Consider the following 21386-nt stretch of genomic DNA (forward strand, 5'->3'; position numbering starts at 1 on the left):
GTTTCTTGGCCAAAAATGAACTGCCTTCTCGTCCTTGGCCTAAGTCGTTTGATATACCTTGCCTGTCAGAGATCGTAGGCAACGAGCTTGAAAGAGTACTGTGTCCAGTCAGAGCTCTTAAGTTTTATTTAGCTCGTACAAAATCCTTACGAGGTGGATCTGAGGCCTTGTGGTGCTCAGTTAAGAAGCCATCATTGCCTATGTCTAAAAATGCTTTATCGTATTTTATTAGATTTTTAATCCGAGAGGCTCATTCTCATTTGAGTGAAAAAGATCGTTGCTTGCTTAAGGTCAAGACGCACGAAGTAAGAGCTATAGCAACTTCCGTGGCCTTTAAGCAAAACAGATCTCTACGAAGTATTATGGACGCGACCTTTTGGAGGAGGAAGTCGGTGTTCGCTTCATTTTACTTAAAAAATGTCCAGACTCTTTATGAGGACTGCTACACACTGGGTCCATTCGTTGCAGCGAGTGCAGTAGTGGGTGAGGGTTCTACCACTACATTCCCTTAATTCCAATATCCTTTTAATCTTCTCTTGAAATGTTTTTAATTGGGTTGTATGGAAGGCTAAGAAGCCTTTCGCATCCTTTTTGATTTGGCGGGTGGTCAAATGTCATTTCTTGAGAGCGCCCAGATTAAGGGTTTTGATGAGGTCCTGTTGTATGGGTTGTCGCCCTGGATACTTCAGCTCCTGGGAGTCTTTCAGCATCCTGAGAGGATGGCTGGGCTTCGTGAGGAAAGCGGATTAACAAGGCAGAGTAATCGTCAGAGTCAGCTTCCTTACCAGGTACCTATATTTATTTGGGTTTTGTTATGATATAACTGTCAAAAACTCTAAGCATATATGCCTATATTGTATTAATACTGGTCTCTACCCACCACCATGGGTGTGAATCAGCTATTATATATTCACCGGCTAAGTTTAATATTTAAAAATGATATTTTGATTATAAAATAAATTTTTGAATATACTTACCCGGTGAATATATAAATTATAGGCCCTCCCTTCCTCCCAGATAGAGACCCAGCGGAATGAGAAGAACTGAGGCTGTTTACATGTATATGCGGTATCTGGCCGATAGTCGGCGCTGGTGGGCACACCCGCAACCTTCATGGCGATCGCTCGCGAGTATTTGTGTTTCTGTCGAGCCGTCCGAGACGTCAGCTATTATATATTCACCGGGTAAGTATATTCAAAAATTTATTTTATAATCAAAATATCATTTTACAGTATAGTATTCAATATTGATTTGTATTCATTATGTGGTTAAAGATATTTGTGTTGATTGAGCTTTAATGCAGTATTATAGTTAAGTTATTTATTCCTACGCAGATATAAACTTCTGAGTCATTTAATGAGGTTACTTCTGGTTTTCTTTCTTACTGCCAGACAAAAAAAAAGAATTGGTAGATCGCGTCATGCTATGCTTCTGGTCAGCTAGTGTGCATGACAGTTTATGCTTGTCCCAAGCGTCTAGTCACTTCACTTCAAGCTATGGAGGTAGTACGACGCCCCTGCTTTCACTTCTACAAGCAGACATTCGCATCGCCTGCTCATCACCCTTATTTTTGCCTGGTCTTATGTCTTTGTGTTAGGACATTATTTGTCACTTGCGTGTGAATTATTTGTGTTACAGTGTGTGTGCCTTTCGACTATGTTGACCTCAATGCGTTCCTGTCCGGGCCGTAATGGTCGCTCTTGTTGAATCTTTATGAGCAGGATAGATGTGGATCCTCACTCGATATGTCCGGCATGTAGAGGAAAGAAATGGTTGGTAGAATCTCCATGTGAGTACTGTATTGTAGGGAGTGGTCATCCTCCTAATGGAATAGATATCATTCTCGTAGGAAGAAGCAACCCAAGAGAGATCGTTTGCCTCAGTAAGTGGTGAGGAGAAACGCAATATAAGTGTGGCGTTGGACCTTCACCCCCATCCAAGTTCAGCATGTCAGAATCCCTCTGAGGTATCTGTCACTGTGGATGATGGCCCTAATTTCTTAAGCATATTTTATGTCCCAGTGTCAGTAATGTGCATTACAAGATTGAACCTGATTTTATCGCATATCCCCTGGCTACGGCTGCTGCGCTCCCTGAGCCAGGTCTACTTGATGCCTCTATTCCAGACTAAACTGCCTTGTCTAGATTCCCTTCACCCCCCACAAGTGCACTGAGTGGGGAGTTATACCTCTCTGATTAGGCAGACAAGATGTTTCTGTTAGATGTGTCTCTGATAAGAACAGTTAAAGCATCTCATTCCTGTAAGGACTTTGGAGTTGAGCACGTCATTTCCCCCTCTACTGAGGCAGCCTTATTGTAAGATCCTGATTACAAGTCTCCAATTCGCTCTACCAAGAAAGGCCTGCCTCGTACGACTAAGGGCCCTTGGCAGAAAACTTCTACAAAGAGTGCCCGGGATGAGTTGCGAGATTTGTCATCTTTGTATTATGAGGGTGGTCGGACCGCTTCATCTATGTCCCCCCTCCCCCCCTTAAGATTTGGCAATACAGTACCTTCATGCTCCAGCAAGGCCTCTCCTCCCAAGCTTCCTAAAGCTGGGAAGTCAAGTGTAACTACTGTATTCTTGCCATACCTAGAATTTCATCCAATAATTCCTAACCGGTCAAACGTTCAGATTCTTAAAAATGAATGTGTCGACGGCTGTAAACAGGAGGACATCCCTGTACACGCAGCCTTCACTGTACGAGAGGTTACCCATTCCGCAGCCTAGGCAGCTCCAAGCAAGTTGTCATTCCCAAGCGTCATGACATTGCTCAACGCGCTGCCAACTTGACATGCGAGCGTATTCCTCCGTGTCGTGATGATGCTAAGAAAATGGTTATTCGTCCATCGGATAGTAGAGGCCATAATAAACCATACAGAGTCCCACTGGGGTTTTATAAACTCTTGGCCAGGGACCAAAGGGATGAAACCTCTCTTCACACAGGTAAGAAGCCTGTTTCTTATGCTAGAGACAAATCCTTTAATTGTCCAGATAGATCACGTTCTCTTCAGTCGGTCTGACAATCATGACTAGTAGGATAGGCGTCCTTTGGAACTATTCTTTTTCAGGAAATTCTTTTCAGGTACCGGAAGCCGATTCAGGGCATGGAAAATTCTCCCCCTTTATCAGCCCTACATCAAATGTAGAAGAACGATCTGGCAGACGATGTAGACGTGGTCCTCGCTGTAGACGTTCAAAAGAACAGAGTATTGAGTATGTACTCTCTCTTGCCACGTAGAACAAGTTCCGTGAGAGGTTTTAACTCTTCTGTCTCTCTATCTAGACATAGAAACGACCACTCTTATGATGGGAGTGATCAAGATTCCTCCCACTCCTCCGCGTCTTCCTGGTATCACTCAAGGGAAAGGAAGGATGTTGGAGGAAGGATAAAGAGCTCTCTCAATTCAGAAAATCATCAATAGGACATTATCATGATTGATGATGCTCCTGAAAATAATGGGGCACGTGCGAGTACAAGCTCTGCTAATGTACAGCCACTTGAGGCCCCAGTATTGAGTTTGGAGGCCCCTTATTTTATTAAGATTATGAGCCTAATGTCCCACTTACAAAGTCTGGATGAACCTCCTTTAGCACACACTGTTAATGAATGATGCGGGATTGACGATATCTTCCCGCTGTCTCAGAATCCAAGACTTAGGGGTGATGTAACACCTTTCCAACCAAATGAAAGACACTCAAACTTTTAAACTCTCAAGTCTCTGCTGCAGAAAACTAGTTAAAACCAAGTGAGTCTTCGAAACTTTCACCATTACCTCTGGCACTTTTCAGAGCCCACTACCCATTGATCTAGATGTGGTCAACTTGGTACCTTCAGTTTCAGCTGAAAGACTGCAGAATTTACCAGCCACGTTCTCAGGTCCTGAACGTGCAAATATGAAGGTAGCTGCCATGGCAGGCATTCAGACCTGTTCGTGAATAGACCACTGGTCTGGGGCACTCTCAATTCACCTTCTCAATGAATATTAGGAAGACCATACGGGACCATTCAAGGAACTCCAGATCTGGCACCAGGGCCATAGAGTTTCGCCGCCACCAAAATGTTTTCCCATGGGGAAACTGTTTAAAAGAGGTGTGCGCTGTCTTAGCAAGATGCTGTAAACAGCTGTCCCCTAGAGATACCACTATCTCAGGGAACTCTCCTAATCTCCTTCTGTCCTCAGAGGTGACTAAAGCGATTGAGAACTTAGAAAGACTGGGGTAGAGCCCAGTAGATAACAGAACAGCGACAACGAGGTTGTCAATTCCTCAGAATCAGACTAAGAACTCGTCAATTAGGCAACTCCTCATGGAGGGACAAGAACCTGGGAGGCAGAATCCTAAGCCTAACTTTCATCGGAGAGGTCATCCCACCGGCTGAAGAGGACGTGGTAGCAAAACTTCACGCTAGGTAGGGCTTGTTCCCCAGGTTACCCCCAGTGGGGGGATGTATGCAAAGCAACTGGCAAAGGTGACAGGACTTATGGGCTGACCCTTGGATGGTAGAAGTCCTCCATTCAGCGTATCGGATCCCATTCATAGACTGTCCACCGCCTCTGACCCGAGTCAGATCCTACCATACTATATGAAAGGATCATCAAAGAGCTACTTGCAGAGGAAGTCGCCAAACTCCTGAGAAAGGATGCGGTAGAGGAAGTCTTAGACAACTCTCTGGGCTTCCTCAGCAGTCAATTCCTGGTATAGAAGCTGACGGGAGGTTGGAAACCTGTCATAGACCTCTCCCTTTTGAACCTTTCCATTCTGCAGACAAGGTTCTAGATGGAGACACCACCTTCTGTTTTCCAGGCCATCAGGAAGAATGACTACCTTTTGACCATAGACCTGAAAGATGCTTACTTTCAGGTACCCCTCCATCCTGCCTCAAGCCAATACCTAAGGTTTCCCTTTTCAAACAAGCTGTTCCAGTTCAGCGTTCTGTGCTTTAGCCTGTCTACAGCCCCTCAAGTCTTCTCCAAAGTTTGTCCTTGTCTGAGCTTAGAGATACTTAGACGACTGGCTTCTCTTGGTGGATTCCCAAGCTCTCCTGCTGAAGCACAGAGGCATGTTGCTGGATCTGTGTAAGGAATTAGGGATTCAGCTGAACCTCCAGATGTCCGGTCTCATCCCTAACCAATCCATCAAGTATCTGGGCATGGACATAGACTCGGTGCAAGTCAAGGCCTTCTCTGCGACAGACTGATTAGCAAGGTTCAGGACTTTGGCAGCAACTTTCCTGAAATGGAACCTCACCTCATTAGAGAAACTTGCCCCCCTTGGGAGATTGCCCGTGGGCTTAAGCTTCAGATAATCCTGCAACCCTGCTATAAGTACCTTAGGAATTGATATCAGACTTCCTGTGGTGGCCGAAGGAGAACCTGTTAGCGGGTACACCCCTTTAGGATCCTCTCCGACAGTTCTTGCTGTTCACAGATGCATCTCGCCAGGGATGGGGGCATCCATGCTGGAAAAGAACAGATCTCAGGCCTATGGTCAGAAGAAGATGAGAGATTCCGCATAAACTTCCTGGAAATGAGAGCGGCGCAACTAGTGTTACTCCACTTTGCAAAGATTATGACAGGTCACACAGTGGTATTGATGAGCGAACAACTCCACGGTAGTGACCTGCACCTCCAAGCAAGGAGGTATAGCCTCTCTCCTGCTATGCAGTCAAGATCCTCAAATGGACAAGGTCCTGAGCAATCTCTCTCTTGGCGAGGTTTATCCCAGGAAAGAGAAACGTCATTGCAGACCATCTGAGCCATCAAGAGATGTCAGATGGTTGTGAATGGTAGTAAAGAGACTTGTGACTTTGTGAGGTTCCTCGTCTGTGGACATGTTCACCACCCAACTGAATCGCAAACTTCCTGTGTACATTATTGCTCTCCAGTCCCAGACCAAGTTGCAGTGATGGAAGATGCATTTCAACACCCGTAGCCCGTGGGACGGTCTAGATTTTTACGCCTTCTCACCGTTCTGTCTGATTCGTCAGACATTGAACTGAATGAGAACATCCAAAGGAGTCACAGTAAGGTGGCAGGCAGCAGAGTGGTATTGAGACCTGTTGGAACTTCTCACAGAAATACCAAGAGAACTCCTGGAATGGCCAAACTCACATTAGAAGATTCCACGATGCAGCACTGTCTGTCCCTTCACGGTTTGAGACTATCCAACTTTTCCTCCAAAAGAAAGATGTTTCAAGACCAACTGGGAAGCAGCTTTCTGGATACCTCCGAAAGTCTTCCACAGCTGTTTACCAGGCAAAGTGGAAAATCTTGTGATTGGTGTCGTAGGGGAATATTGCCCCACTTAAAGTCACTATTCCCCTGATTGCAGACTTTTTAGTGTTCCTAAGGAACAAGAAAGCCTTTTCTGTAACTGCGGTGAAGAGCTACCAGTTAGCCTTGAGCCAAGTTTTCAAACTGAAAGGTTTGGACCCATTAGATTCCTGAAAATTTTAGTATTAATAAGGAGTTTCGAGCTGTCTTGTCCTCCTTGAGAACTAAAACCACCTTCCTGGGATGTGACTGAAGTCCTATGGGCTCTAAAGAAAGCCCCGTATGAACCTATGCATAGAGCTTTAAATAGAGACCTCACCCTGAAGACAGTCATCCTCCTTGGCTTACCTTCAGTCAAGAGAGTGAGTGAATTGCACGGTGTATCTCACCGTGTGTCACATTCTAGAGGATGGAGAGAACTATCTGTCTTTTGTTCCTGAATTTGCGGCCAAAACCCAAATCCCAGTTGCTAATGCTATCAGATTTGACTCTTTCGCAATCTTGTCTCTCAAAGAGGTAAGTGATGTCCTGGATGACATGGTACTATGTCCTGTAAGATCAGTACGTAAATATAAAAAAAGGACTCAGTATCTTAGACCCAGGATCTGCAATTTGTTTGTGAGCACTGGCCATTCCAAAAAGAAAGTTTCCAGAAATACCATCTCATTTTGGTTGAGAGAAATCATCATGAGATCCTATAAGTCCTCAGGGGCAGCGTGCCCAAGCGCCCTCCTCGAGCACATGATATACATGCGCTTGCTGCAACCATAGCGTTCCGCAAAAACCACTTTTACGAACCATTTCCTTAAAGATTGCACACACAGGTCCTTAGACATTTTCTATAAAACTCATTGTTTCTGCACAGCAAAAACTCTAATTTAAGCTCTCATGGAAGTAACTGCTTCTATCTCTGGCATCAGTTACTCTGCATTATAAGGGTGTTTATGAGCATAAAGACATATAGCAATTTTCAATTGAACTTGAAGCTCTGCTTCTGGGAGCCTATTTTTGTTTTTTGCCAACTTATTTTACCCCCCCACATTAAAGTGAGTTTATTATATAATTTTCTGAAAAGGTATCAGTTGGTATATTTGCAGACAAGGATCGCAGACTTTGTTTGTAATGTATAACTAGGTAAATGATAGTAATGATTGAAAAATTATTGATAAGTCTAATAATAGTAAAGTATTCATAAAAATAGCACCATTAGATATGTTTTAGAAAAAGCTTCTGGATTCAATGCATAACGTAAAAAACTATTATTGTTACTGTATACAGTAAATCAAAGTCTTGAGCTGAGAAATTAAAGTTTTCAGAAGCTAAATTTAGATGTTGTAAGGAACTTTGATGGTTACAACAGTGTTACAGATGTTCAAAGCTGGTTTTTTGATGATGCAATATATTCAAAATGTCATTTATTTATCAGAAGCCCAAATGCCTTCATTTTCCAATTATTTTTACAGGAACATGCAGGGAGTGGAATACATGCTTCTACATACTCAGGAACCTATACTTTATATCATAAGAAAGCAACATCGATTTTCTCCAACTCAGGTTACACCAATGGCAAATTTTCATATAATTGGAGGACAAGTTTTTCAGACACCAGACTTAGGCTCCATTGTTAATTCTAGAGTGGTATGTTTTGACCCATTAAGTAAAAGTTCAGATGGTAATTTTTCTAATGTGTAGAGTATTTTGGGTAAATTGTAATTGTTCCGTAACCGAAATACAAACCACGCTATTTACAAAGGGTTTACTTTTAGCGCAGCTGAAATGACGAGCCAATAGTTTTTAACGAGGGTTAATTACCCCCGCGCTAGTTAGCGGGGGGTGGGGAAGGGTAGCTTGCTACCCCTCCCCCCTCCACACACCGGTGACTTGCTTCACTTCACTTTTGGCTCGGCGGTGATCAGACGTGTCTGTTCATCGCCTTCGCTGACAGCCTTTAATTTTCTTCTTTTTCTTACAGCTTGTGTGATTGGTTGGAAGTTGACCTTCAGTTATTTTCTTTTATTTAATATGCGGACATGCCCTGGAGTTGCCGGCCGTCCTTGTGGGACTTTCATGTCGGACGTGAGTACGGATCCTCACACCCTCTGCCCTCAATGTCGGGGCCGACGGTGCGACCAGGATAACATGTGCCGTGAGTGTAGGGAGTGGTCTGCCTCCCAGTGGGAGAGGTTTGGCCGTCGGCGTAAGAAGAAGTCCAAGAGAGACCGTTCTCCTCCGGGGTTAGCCTTGAAGGAGGAAGGTTCTCGGGACTCTTCTTCCGCCGCCCAAACCTCCTCCGAAGCTCCCCCTCGTCCGCCTCCTAAGGAGAGTCGTCCGAGTGGGAGCGCAGGCCCTTGTTCTGTTTCCCTACCTTCGGTGGGGGGAGAGGGCGTCGCCTCCCATAGCGAGGCGGTTCCCCCTCCTCCTCCGGGGGAGGTTATTGATAATAATTCTTTATCCAGTGATGATCTGTTGCAGATTTGGTCGTCCCTGGGGCTTAAGGGCTTGCCCTCCAGGGTCGCTCTTATTGACCTTGTCTCGTTGGGGGCCGCTGTTAAACAGTCGCCGGTGGTAGCGGAGGTAGACCCTCTGTCTTTTGTCGACGTCGTGGTGACAGAGGCCTCCGACGTGGCTGGGCCTTCCGACGCAGGTGCTGTTGCTGGTGATGGTGCTCTAGGCTCTCCTCCTCCTTCCGTGCATCCTTCGAAGGGGGAAGTGAGTCCTTCGGTCTCGACTGCTGCCCAGCTTCCTTCTGAGGGAAGTGTTTTGAAGGAGACTCCCCTTCGGAGGACCGATGGTCCCGACGATCTCCCCCGAGGCCGCCTCCGCCGTAAGGCTCACCGCCCTCTACGCCACAAGGGCCTCCCTTCCCCTTACAGGGGGACTAAGAGGCGCCTTTTTGGGTCTTCGTCCTCCGGGGGGGACTCTCCTCGTCAGCCTCAACCGACTACTCCGCCCTCCTTGAACCTCTCTGCGGACCGCTCTCCATCTCCTGCCGGATCTTCGCCTTCTGGAGAACTCGTCACCCGACGGGCACGGTCCCTTCGGGGCTAAGGGATTCTTCCCTTACGCGAGCAGGGCCAGCGCACAAGCGCTCTCCTGCTCGCCAGCGATCTCCTGCTCGTCGACGATCTCCTGCTCGCCAGCGATCTCCTGCTCGTCGACGATCTCCTGCTCGCCAAGACTCTCCTGCTCGCCGACGCTCACCTGCTCGTCGGCTCTCTCCTGAGGTTCGCCCCCCTCGCCAGCGCTCTCCTGCTCGTCAGCTCTCTTCCGAGCGTCAGCGCTCATTTGAGGACCATCTCCCTGCGGTCTCTGACCACCCTTTAGTTCCTGCTGAACTCCCTGCTCACCATCGTGTGTCAGAAACACATGTTCGCCAACGCGCCAGCGATCTTCCCGTTCCTGCTCGTGAACCTATCCTCTCACAGGACACGCGTCGACCTTCTGCTCGCCAGCGATCACCAGCTCGCCAGCGATCACCAGCTCGCCAGCGATCACCAGCTCGCCAGCGATCACCAGCTCGCCAGCGATCACCAGTTCGCCAGCGATCACCTTCACATGCTGCCCGCCATCGCACGAACCTGCATGATCGCCCGCTTACGCATGCTGCTCCTCATCGCAATACCCTGAACGATCGCCCTCCTGCGGATGCTGATCACCATCGCACAACCCTGCACGATCGCCCGCTTACGCATGCTGCTCGCCATCGCACAACCCTGCACGATCGCCCGCTTTCGCATGCTGCTCCTCATCGCAATACCCTGAACGATCGCCCTCCTGCGGATGCTGATCACCATCGCACCCTTTCACGCGATCATTCACCTACGCATGCTGCTCGCCATCGCACAACCCTGAACGATCGCCCGCTTTCGCATGCTGCTCCTCATCGCACAACCCTGAACGATCGCCTTCCTGCGGATGCTGATCACCATCGCACCCTTTCACGCGATCATTCACCTACGCATGCTGCTCGCCATCGCACAACCCTGAACGATCGCCCGCTTACGCATGCTGCTCCTCATCGCTCAACCCTGAACGACCGCCCTCTTGCGCGCAATCATTCACCTTCACATGCTGCTCGCCATCGCTTACCATCACGTGATCATTATCGCCAGCGATCTTCTTCACCTACGCGGCAGCACGATCCCTCGCCGTCGCGCCATCGCTTGCGTTCGTCGCCTCGGACACGTGTTCCTTTACCTGCCCACCCTCACGCCCACTCGCCTGCGCGCCCGCGCGATCGCTCGCCTGCGCGCCCGCGCGATCGCTCGCCTGCGCGCCCGCGCGATCGCTCGCCTGCGCGCCCGCGCGATCACTCGCCTGCGCGCCCGCGCGATCGCTCGCCTGCGCGCCCGCGCGACCGCTCGCCTGCGCGCCCGCGCGACCGCTCGCCTGCGCGCCCGCGCGACCGCTCGCCTGTACGCCCGCGCAACCATTCGCCTTTGCGCGACCGTTCACCCTCGCGCGACCATAGTTCGCGGCGAATTCCACAGCCGGTGGTAGCAGCAGGGACGCGTGCTCCTAGACGGCACTCGGGATCACCTCCATCCAAGCACAGGTTGGTATTGCAGGACGAGGACAGGTCATTACAACATTCTTCCCCACCTTCTTTTCAGGCAGGTACCGTCGTGTCCACTCCAAAGGATCGCCCGATCCCTTTCACCTTAGCGAGGATTTCGGACTCTGTGTCCTTTGAGCAGCAGACTTGGTTTGGTCCGCTGGCACGGGCGTTAGTGAGGGTTATGAAACCAGCACTCGCCGGCCAGGGTAACAAACCAGCGGCTGTCTCTCCTTCGCTGAAGAGAAAGAGAGGAGTGGACTTCGTGGTGACTTCCCCCAGGGCGAAGTTGGTTCCCAAGAGGTCGGTCTCGAGGGTCCCCTCTCCTGCACGAGTACTCTCTCCTTCTCCCGTGGACGAGGCCTTTCCGTCCTCAGGTGAGTCCAGTGGACCGGTAGTCTTCCCCCCGGCACCAGGGGGGGAGACTTCGCTTCAGGCAGGAGAATTGTCTCGTGAGGAAGGGGCCCCTCGAACCTCGTTGTTGGGATCCTGTATCCCTCCTAGGAGGGAGCCCAAGGATTCCAAGACCATCCCTAAATCCTCTGCAAGGATTCGACAGGAACCCATGACTACCCAGGGGAATGTCCACGTATCACCCCAGGAAGAGATTCCTGGGGCAGGAGACTTAGCTGCCAGCCCACAGGGAGGAGAACAGCAAGAGTCCGAACATGCCTTCTGGCAGGTCCTAAGCCTGATAAGGCAACTTAACAGTCTTACGGATCCAGTCATCCCCCCCCGTGAAGGCAAAGACACAATTCTGGATGAAGTGTTCGACGTTCGGAAGGCCCCTAAGACCAGTGCAGCTCTGCCCTGGTCTCGGGGGCTGAAGAGTGCCAGAGCTAGGGCCAATGCTCAGCTCGCACTTCTTGCCTCCTCCAGTCGTTCCACTGCCGGGAACAAACTCATCCCTCCTCCTCGCCTTCAGCAGAGGAGGTATTTCGAGATCCTGGGTGAGCACAACCTCGCTCTTCCGCTCCATCACTCTGTGGAGGAGCTGGCGAAGGGAGTTCCCTTGGAGAAACTCTCTGCCCGGCAGGTGTCGTTCTCGGCGGCAGAGATCCTTAACCACGAGAAGGTCGCTAAGTGTGCCATGCAGGCCACTTCGTGGCTGGACTTCTGGTTAGGATCTCTGGGCATCCTATTGCGATCTGAGGACTTGTCCAAGGAGACCAATAGGAAGGCCCTAGAGACCTTCTTGCTCTCGGGCACCCGCTCCATCGAGTTCTTGGCGCACCAGGTTACCACCCTGTGGGCCAACTCGGTGTTGAAGCGTCGCGATGCTGTGTCCGAGAGATTCCATCCGAAGGTCCCCGCCGTAGATGTGTGTAGGCTCCGACATGCCTCCCTCCTGGGGGAGAGCCTGTTTGAGCCTCAAGACTTGGAGCGAACGGCTGAGAGGTGGAGGAAATCCAGCACGGACTCCCTCCTCCACAGGGCCCTTACAACTCGGCCCTATAAGCCTCCAGCCCCGCCACAACAGCAGCAACAGCCTCGTAAGGCTCCAAAACAGGCACCGGCAGCTAAGAAAGTGGTGTCTAAGCCCCAGCCCTTTCCAGCCAAGGTCAAGAGGGGTGGTAAGTCCTCCAGGGGAGGCAAGACTTCTAGGGGTGGCGGCCGCGGCCGCAAGCCCTAGGGGTGGCAGTCCCCCTGCGTGTCCACCTGTGGGGGGATGCCTTCAGCGTTGCGTCCGCAGGTGGCAACATCTCGGGGCCGATGCTTGGACGATCTCGGTGATCGGCCAAGGTTATCGCGTCCCGTTCACGTCATCTCAACCTCCCCTGACAGCGAATCCAGTGTCGTTGAGCTCCTATGCCATGGGATCGGCAAAGGGGCTGGCCCTTCAGGCCGAAGTCAAGACCATGTTCGAGAAGGGTGCTCTCCAGGAGGTCGTGGACGGCTCTCCAGGCTTCTTCAGTCGACTCTTTCTTGTAAAGAAGGCTACTGGAGACTGGAGACCCGTCATCGATCTCTCGGCTCTGAACAGGTTTGTCAAACAAACCCGGTTCAGCATGGAGACAGCAGACACAGTCAGACTTGCGGTGAGACCACAAGACTTCATGTGTACACTGGATCTAAAGGACGCGTACTTCCAGATCCCAATCCATCCGTCTTCCAGGAAGTACCTGAGATTCTGCCTAGACAACAAGATCTACCAGTTCAAGGTGCTGTGTTTCGGTCTCTCCACAGCTCCTCAGGTGTTCACCAGAGTGTTCACCCTGATTTCGACTTGGGCGCACAGGAACGGCATTCGTCTCCTTCGTTACCTAGACGATTGGCTGATCCTAGCAGACTCGGAGTCGACCCTTCTTCGACACCGAGACAGGCTTCTAGATCTTTGCCAGGATCTGGGGATCGTGGTAAACCTCGAGAAGTCCTCTCTGCAGCCGTCCCAGCGACTGGTTTATCTAGGCATGCTAATAGACACCAATCTCCACAAAGCCTTTCCATCAGACGACCGGATAGCAAGGCTGAGGAGGGTGGCGGAACCTTTCCTCAGGCGAAAAGAACTCCCCGCCCAATCGTGGTTGCGTCTCTTGGGCCACCTATCCTCCCTGGCCCGTCTGGTTCCAAACAGCCGCCTCAGGATGAGATCCCTTCAATGGCGGCTCAAGTCCCGGTGGAATCAAGGATCCGATTCCCCGGACACTCTGATCCCAATGGGGTCTCTGGAACAGACGGACTTGCGGTGGTGGCTGGCCGACGAGAACCTGCGAAAGGGAGTGAGTCTTCTCGTCCTTCCCCCGGAATTGACTCTGTTTTCGGACGCGTCAAAAGAAGGGTGGGGGGCGCACGTTCTGAACCAGAGGGCCTCAGGCCTTTGGTCAGAATCAGAAAAGTGCCTACACATCAACCTGCTAGAATTGAAGGCCGTCTTTCTGGCCCTTCAACAGTTCCAACGGTTCCTGGCGGGTCACTCCGTGGTGGTGATGAGCGACAACACCACGGTAGTGGCTTATATCAACAAGCAGGGAGGCACTTTTTCGCAACAGCTATCCCATCTTGCAGTAGAGACTCTGAGGTGGACCGAAACCCACTCGATAACACTATCAGCTCGCTTCATTCCTGGCAAGAGGAATGTGCTCGCCGACAGTCTGAGCAGGGCTTCGCAGATAGTGAGTACCGAGTGGTCTTTGGATCCTCAGATAGCCAACAAAGTCCTGACTTTGTGGGGTTCCCCGACGGTGGACTTGTTCGCGACAGCCTTGAACTTCAAGCTGCCCCTGTACTGCTCACCAGTCCCGGACCCCAAGGCACTCTGGCAAGATGCTTTCCAGCAACGGTGGGACAACATCGACGTGTACGCCTTCCCACCATTCTGTCTGATGAGAAGGGTGCTCAACAGGACCAGACTATCGGTCAACTGTTCCATGACTCTAGTAGCTCCGCTATGGCATCACGCGGAATGGTTTCCGGACCTTCTGCAACTCCTGACGGAACTCCCAAGGGAGCTTCCTCCACGACACGAGCTTCTCAGACAACCCCACTCCGGTGTCCCTCACAGGGCCGTAGCCTCGCTTCGGCTTCACGCCTGGAGACTATCCAGCGTCTCCTCGCGGAGAGAGGCTTTTCGCAACAGGTTGCGGAGAGAATGTCTCGGCACCTGCGAAGGTCCTCTGAGGGAGTCTACCAAGCGAAGTGGAGAGTCTTTTGTGGTTGGTGTCGTGGAAGGGGTATCTCTCCACTCGATGCCACTATTCCAGCAATAGCGGACTTCCTTGTGTATCTGCGAGAAGAAATGCGCCTTTCTGTCTCGGCAGTGAAAGGCTATCGCTCAGCCTTAAGCTTGGCCTTCAGATTGAAGGGCGTGGATATTTCTTCATCGCTAGAACTCTCTTTACTCATACGTAGCTATGAGCTTACCTGCCCCCAGTCGGAAGTGAGACCCCCTCCTTGGAACGTGGTTCGAGTTCTCAGGTCTCTCAAGAGACCTCCCTTCGAGCCATTACGCCAGGCCTCCGATCGCCACCTGTCTTGGAAGACGGCTTTCCTACTCGCCTTGGCCTCGGCCAAGCGAGTTAGTGAACTTCATGGTCTCTCGTACGACATCGCCCATTCAAGGGGATGGGGGGAGGTAACGTTCAGGTTCGTCCCTGAGTTTGTGGCCAAGACTCAGAATCCTGGAGTGCCGGATCCTCGGTTCGACTCTTTCAGGATCGCGAGTCTCCGTTCAGTAACAAACGACCCAGACCAGCTGCTACTATGCCCAGTGAGGTGTCTGAGGTACTACTTGAAGAAAACGGCTGCAGTCCGTCCTCATGTGCGAGCTTTGTTTGTGAGCACAGGCAGGACAAAGAGGAGGGTCACAAGGAACACCATCTCTGCTTGGATTCGTAGGGTTATCCACCATGCCCTGAATCCTGACCCTCCTCCGTCACGTCGCCCTCGGGCCCACGATGTCAGGGGTATTGCTACATCCCTGGCCTTCAAGAGAAACTTCTCTGTGACGCAGGTACTTCAAGCGGGGGTCTGGAAGCGTCAAACGACCTTCACAGCCCACTACCTGCAAGACGTGACCCACAGGAGCCTCGATACGTTCTCTATCGGCCCTGTGGTGGCTGCACAACAGCTGGTCTAACCTCAGGCTCCTTTTTGGACAAGTAGCAGTAGGTTGAGGGCGTTGTTACCCGGTCTTAGTCTGTGTGAATGAAAGAGTATGTCTGACCCTTACTTCTTTCTTCATTCTCCCCTCTCTTGGGGAAGCAGCATCCTGGTCCTCGCATAGCTGACCTCGACCTCTGCAGGTAACCCATGCTTCTTTGTGCTCCTAGTATTAAGCTTAATACTGTTGCGTCTCCCATACCCTGACGAGGTGGTATGGGGAACGTCCTATCCTAGAATTCCTATCTGAAGGTCTCAAGGTCAACTTCATAGGACGAGTCACACTCTCCTCCTCACACTACTTATGTAGGCCACTCGTTCCTAGCGATGCTAGGAACCTGTGAGGTACAGGGGCTCCCTCTCTCTAGTGCTGCTCACTAAGGGATCGAGCCCCCGGGCAAGCCGAAGTCAGTAAGGCTGGGGACTTTCCACCCTTCCTAAGGGGTAAGTCACCCTTTGTAAATAGCGTGGTTTGTATTTCGGTTACGGAACAAATGACAAATTCGAAGATAATTTGTATTTTTCCTAACCATACAAACCTTAGCTATTTACACATATGTGCCCGCCATCCCTGACCCCCAAGTCAAGTCCTACCTCTAAGTGAAGTGAAGCAAGTCACCGGTGTGTGGAGGGGGGAGGGGTAGCAAGCTACCCTTCCCCACCCCCCGCTAACTAGCGCGGGGGTAATTAACCCTCGTTAAAAACTATTGGCTCGTCATTTCAGCTGCGCTAAAAGTAAACCCTTTGTAAATAGCTAAGGTTTGTATGGTTAGGAAAAATACAAATTATCTTCGAATTTGTCATTTTCAAGCATATAGTCTAAGTACTGTACATTAATCCACGCAGCATAGCATGTATTGTTTGAAGGTATTTTCTGGAAATAATGAGTTACATACTGTAACTGAATCCTCACACCAGTTCACAAACTATGAAATTTGTGTCAATTACCTTCCAAACATATTTTAGTGTAATTTGGGTATTCAATATTAAATTTTTGTTCTGCATTAAATCCATCACTTTGTTAGTTGAAAAGTATATTAAGCTCCATTTCAAAATGCACTAAAAAAGGGATTTTGATGAAGGAAAAATCTATTTCTGGGCGAGAGACCCGTGTCGCCCAGTGAAATGCTCCTTAAGCACCACCTCTAAGGTATATAACTGCTATATATTACCAGAGAAAAAATTGCATGGGAATGCCAGGTTGAACCCAGCTCGCTCACCTGTATAAGGTGTCGATATAATACTGGGGCGCGACAAACCACAACCAGAGGCCTCGCACCATTTAGATATCTCCTGTCAAAATCCCCGAACAGCGAGGTGCCGTTCAACCTCGTACTGCTACTAGCCAACCCACGCCAGTGACGTCACTCCTTATAGCACCCCAGATTGGGGCCCAATTAGGGAGGGACGGGTGGGTTCACTGGGCGACACGGGTCTCTCGCCCAGAAATAGATTTTTCCTTCGTCAAAATCCCTTTTCTGGGCTCCGACCCGTGTCGCCCAGTGAAATCGTACCAGAGGATGGGGACCCAATAAGGCTTAACGACCTGAAGGGAATAACACAAAATTAATATAGCTGATGAATTTTAATATAAAAAAAGAGGGTTTATGGAAACCCGTAAAATAGATCAACACGTAAATGACAGAGACAATTAGACATGATACATAATCAAAATGAAACCCGAAGGGAAAGTCAACAGGTATGAATAATGTTAATACAGCTTGGTAAGCAAAATGCAGTAAAGCATACAATCATAGATATAAATAATTAACATAACAGAGGAAGATCACCTCGGGGATTTCAAAAACAAGTGAGATCAAAATAATTCGTGAAATCGATCAATTGAATAATAAATAATACATCATGGTAAATAAAACAGGTAGGAACAACAGGTATGCCAGGCAGGAGGGAAAGAGGACAGAGCAAGACGTTGTGATTAGGACTCAGTACCCTCGGGAGGAACTATATTCCCCGCAGCTACTGTGGCAAATCTAAGAGCTTTTAAAGGTTTTAGGTAGTGGCGTTTGAAAACTTTAGGGGACTTCCAACCCGTATATTTTGAGAGCTCATCAAATTTCATATGGTGGAAAAAATTAATTGAGGTAGCCACAGCTCGAATATCATGGACATGTGGGAATGATTCAGAATTAGCTTGTTTAATAAAATAAAGAATTTCTTGCCTGATTCCCTTAAGGGTAATAGTTCCTCCGTGCTCTCTAATAAATAAGGGCCCTGTGGTTGTAGTGGAAGTTCTACTTAAGTAGGATTTCAGGTTGGTAACTGGGCACAGGGATGGATCCCTAGGAAGTGGAACAATCTTCCAGGGGGACCACCTGTTCTGGGGATCCTCATTTTTAGCCAGGAACACTTTGTTAGGGGAGAGAAGGACCTCACTTGAAGAGAGAAACTCTATATGACCTGGGGCTCTAGCTAAAGCTGACAATTCCGAGATTCTGGAGCCAGAGGCGAGGCTCAAAAGGAAAAGTGACTTTCTTAATAATGCCATATAGTTAAAGGATTCATTTGGAGTGTCAGAGGCCAGCTTAAGAACATCGTTTAAAAACCAGGAAACTGCGCTAGGGCGAGTGGAAGGTTTTAGCCTGGCACAAGCTCTCGGAATGGATGAGAAATATGAATCCGTTAAATCAATGCCAAAACCAATATGGAAGATCTTTTTCAAGGCTGACTTAATTGTAGTAATGGTACTGGCTGCCAGGCCTGATTCGAAGAGAGTCCGGAAGAATGTCACAGTTAGGTTCATTGTCATTTTCTCAACTTGGGAATCTTTCAAGAACTTAGCTAATTTCTTGACAGCTGAGTCATATTGTCGGAGAGTAGATTTCCTTTTGTCAGATTCCAGGAAAATAGTATTCGAAGGATCGATGCTCGCACCTCGTTGGGCTGCGAACTTAATGAAGTCCATAAAGTTAGGGCATTCAGAACCCTTGAGGAAGTGAACACATTGCGAGTTTGTACTGTTTGTGTGAGCACCGGATTGGAAATCCGCCGGGGGCTGAGACCTAGCTCTAGCAACAAGGGGAACCAATTGCTCTTGGGCCAGTTGGGGGCTACGAGAGCCACTCGACCTTTGAAGGATCTGAGTTTGTGCAGAACTTTCAGCAGGAGATTCACCGGAGGAAACAGATAAATCGTCTTCCAGGTATTCCAATCTAGGATCATAGAGTCCGTGGCATAAGCCTGAGGGTCCAGGTTGGGGGCTACGTAACAATCCAGTTTGCGATTGGATTCCGTCGCAAACAGATCCACCTGGAGACCCGGGACTTGAGATAGTATCCACTGGAAGGATCGATTGTCCAGTGACCATTCCGACTCTAGCGGAGTCGTCCGGGAAAGGGAGTCCGTTACCACATTCCGGACTCCTTCTAGATGAACTGCTGACAGGTGCCACTTGTGCATTGCCGCCATGGAGAAAATCTGCAACATGACGTGGTTTATTTGGGCTGATCTGGAGCCTCCTCTGTTGAGGCAGTGAACTATGACTGCACTGTCGAGAACCAGTCTGATATGGAGATTCCTGGCTGGATTGAGACGTTTTAAAGTGAGGAAGACTGCCATGGCCTCGAGGACGTTGATGTGCATGTGTCGGAAGACAGATGACCATAACCCTTGGACTTTCTTGTGTTCGGAGTAACCTCCCCACCCTGTTAAGGAGGCGTCTGTGTGGACGACGAGTCCCGGGACCAGATGTTGTAAGGGAACCAACTTGGAGAGATTCTTGACCTTCGTCCAAGGCTGTAGACTTTTCTTCAGGAGTGGGGGAAGGCGGGCACGTCTGTCGCAGCGTTTTGCGGTTGCTCTGGATCTCCACACTCTGTTTATGTCCTTGAGTTTGGACCGTAGGACGATGTCTGTCACGGAGGCGAACTGCAAGGAACCTAGGATCCTCTCTTGGTTCCTTCTGGAGGTCAACTTCTCCCTGAGAAATTGTCTCGTCTTCCTCGCAATCTCCTTCCTTTTGGCTTTGGGGAGGCACAGCGTATGGGAGCATAGGTCCCATTGTAGACCCAGCCATTGAAACGTGGTCTCTGGGACCAGGCGGGATTTTCCGAAGTTGACTTGGAATCCCTGTTGTCGAAGGAAGGTGAGGACTTTGTTCGTTGCTACGCGGCAATTCTGGGCATTGTCTGACCAGATTAGCCAATCGTCTAGATAGGCCACTACCTGTATCCCCTGAGTGCGAAGCTCTTGAATGACTGTCTCTGCTAGTTTGGTGAAGATTCTGGGTGCCACGTTGAGCCCGAACGGCATCACTTTGAATGCGTAGGCTTGTATGCCTAGCTTGAAGCCCAGAAAAGGACGAAAATGCCTTGCTATTGGAACGTGATAGTAGGCATCGGTAAGATCGATGGAGGTGGTGACGGCCCCACGGGGAAGTAAGGTCCGCACCTGCGAGACGGTAAGCATACGGAATTTGTCGCAACGAATGAAGGAATTTAAACGAGACAGGTCCAGGATTACCCTTCGTTTGTCTGAGCCTTTCTTTGGCACGCTGAACAAGCGTCCTTGAAATCTTAAGCGACGTATGCTTTGGATCGCATTCTTTTGTAGCAGATCTGTCGTGAAGGAACATAGTTCTTCTGTTGGCAATTGGTAAAAGCTGTTCGGTGGAGGAGGTCCCTGTATCCAGCTCCACCCTAGGCCTTTGGAGATAATGCTAGAAGCCCAATCGCTGAACTTCCAACGGTCTCAAAAAAGGTACAGTCTCCCTCCTACCTGCGTTGTCTCATTGGGTGGAGGATGATTTGCCTCCTCTGCTTCCACGGGAAGACTTGCCCCGGTGGTAACCCCTTCCGCTACCTCGGGCCCGAAAGGCACCCCTGGCACCTCTGTGACGCTGGTAGCCACGGAAGGAGGTCTGAGCCTCATAAATGGGGTTAAAGGCGGGGGAGAAGGAAGTCGAGGCGATTTGAGACTGAGGGACCAGGACGTATTGCTCTTGCTGCTGGCCCTTTGATGTAGAAGGCTGGGGGCCTTGGGGAGCCGGTTGAACCCTGAATTGGGAAGAGTGGAAAGGCCTCAATCTCTTCCTACCTCGGATTGGGGTACCAGTAGGCTCATATCTCCTCTTTGGGACGAGGCCCCATCTAACTTTGAGGCTTTGGTTGGCCCTAGCTGCCTCGCTAAGGACCGAGTTAACCAAATCCTCCGGGAAAAGATCCGGGCCCCAGACCGGAGCTTTGATGAGCTTATTAGGCTCGTGCCTAATGGTGGCTTCAGAGAGGACGTGTCGTCGACAACGGGTCCTGGCGCTTGCAAAATCATAGGCGTCAGCCATGAAGTTTTGCAGTAACGACTTAGTGAGGGCCTTAAGGAGGTCCTCCTCGTTGTAAGTGGCAACGGCCAATTCGGAAAGGGTGACCGAATTGAGAGATCTGCCGAATCTGCACCTAGAATCAAATTCTAATTTAAGAAGAGACTCTGGGAGTTTGGGAAGCCGTTCGCTGAACTGCGTCGAGGCACAGTCCGGGCTCAACTTACCTACTGAAAAGGTAGCTGGGGCATTCCGCCAACATTCACTGTCCCCCAGAAAGAGGAGGGAGGTTAAGTCGGTCTCCCTGAGTTGTGGTAAAGGCTTCTCATCTTTGATAGCCTGGAAGACCGACTCCAGGATCTAGGTCGCACATGGTGTAGGGGTTTGGTCGTCGGCCACAAACATAGTGTACAAACTTTTGTGGGCCGTAAGCATAGTGTTCAAACAGTCCCACTCATGGAACAGGCGAACCAAGACAGACTGTGCCTGTTCCTTAGGAAAAATGACAGTTTCCTTTGGAACCTTATCTAAACGGATCAGAGCTGCTTCTGTGAGGCGAGCGTAGCCGGGGAAGGGGAATTCAAGACCCGGCGGGTAGAATTCGTAGTCCGTAAGAGGCCGTGTACCGAAACCCTCGATTGACAGCATACCCTCCGAAAAGGGGCATGCAATGCTAACCTCCAAG

At 49.8% G+C, this 21386-nt stretch overlaps 1 protein-coding gene across 1 annotated transcript in view; it reads left to right on the forward strand.

The window, feature by feature from the left end:
* Nucleotides 1-21386, forward strand: part of LOC137617351 (mediator of RNA polymerase II transcription subunit 6-like) — a 65519-nt gene that overhangs the window by 15617 nt on the left and 28516 nt on the right. The window contains exon 3 of the mRNA XM_068347374.1: nucleotides 7739-7913. Within this exon, the coding sequence (XP_068203475.1) occupies nucleotides 7739-7913 (175 nt within the window). The remainder of the gene's footprint in view (nucleotides 1-7738; nucleotides 7914-21386) is intronic.

The sequence above is a fragment of the Palaemon carinicauda genome, chromosome 23 (genome assembly GCF_036898095.1).
Source record: "Palaemon carinicauda isolate YSFRI2023 chromosome 23, ASM3689809v2, whole genome shotgun sequence".
In the NCBI taxonomy this organism is placed as follows: domain Eukaryota; kingdom Metazoa; phylum Arthropoda; class Malacostraca; order Decapoda; family Palaemonidae; genus Palaemon; species Palaemon carinicauda.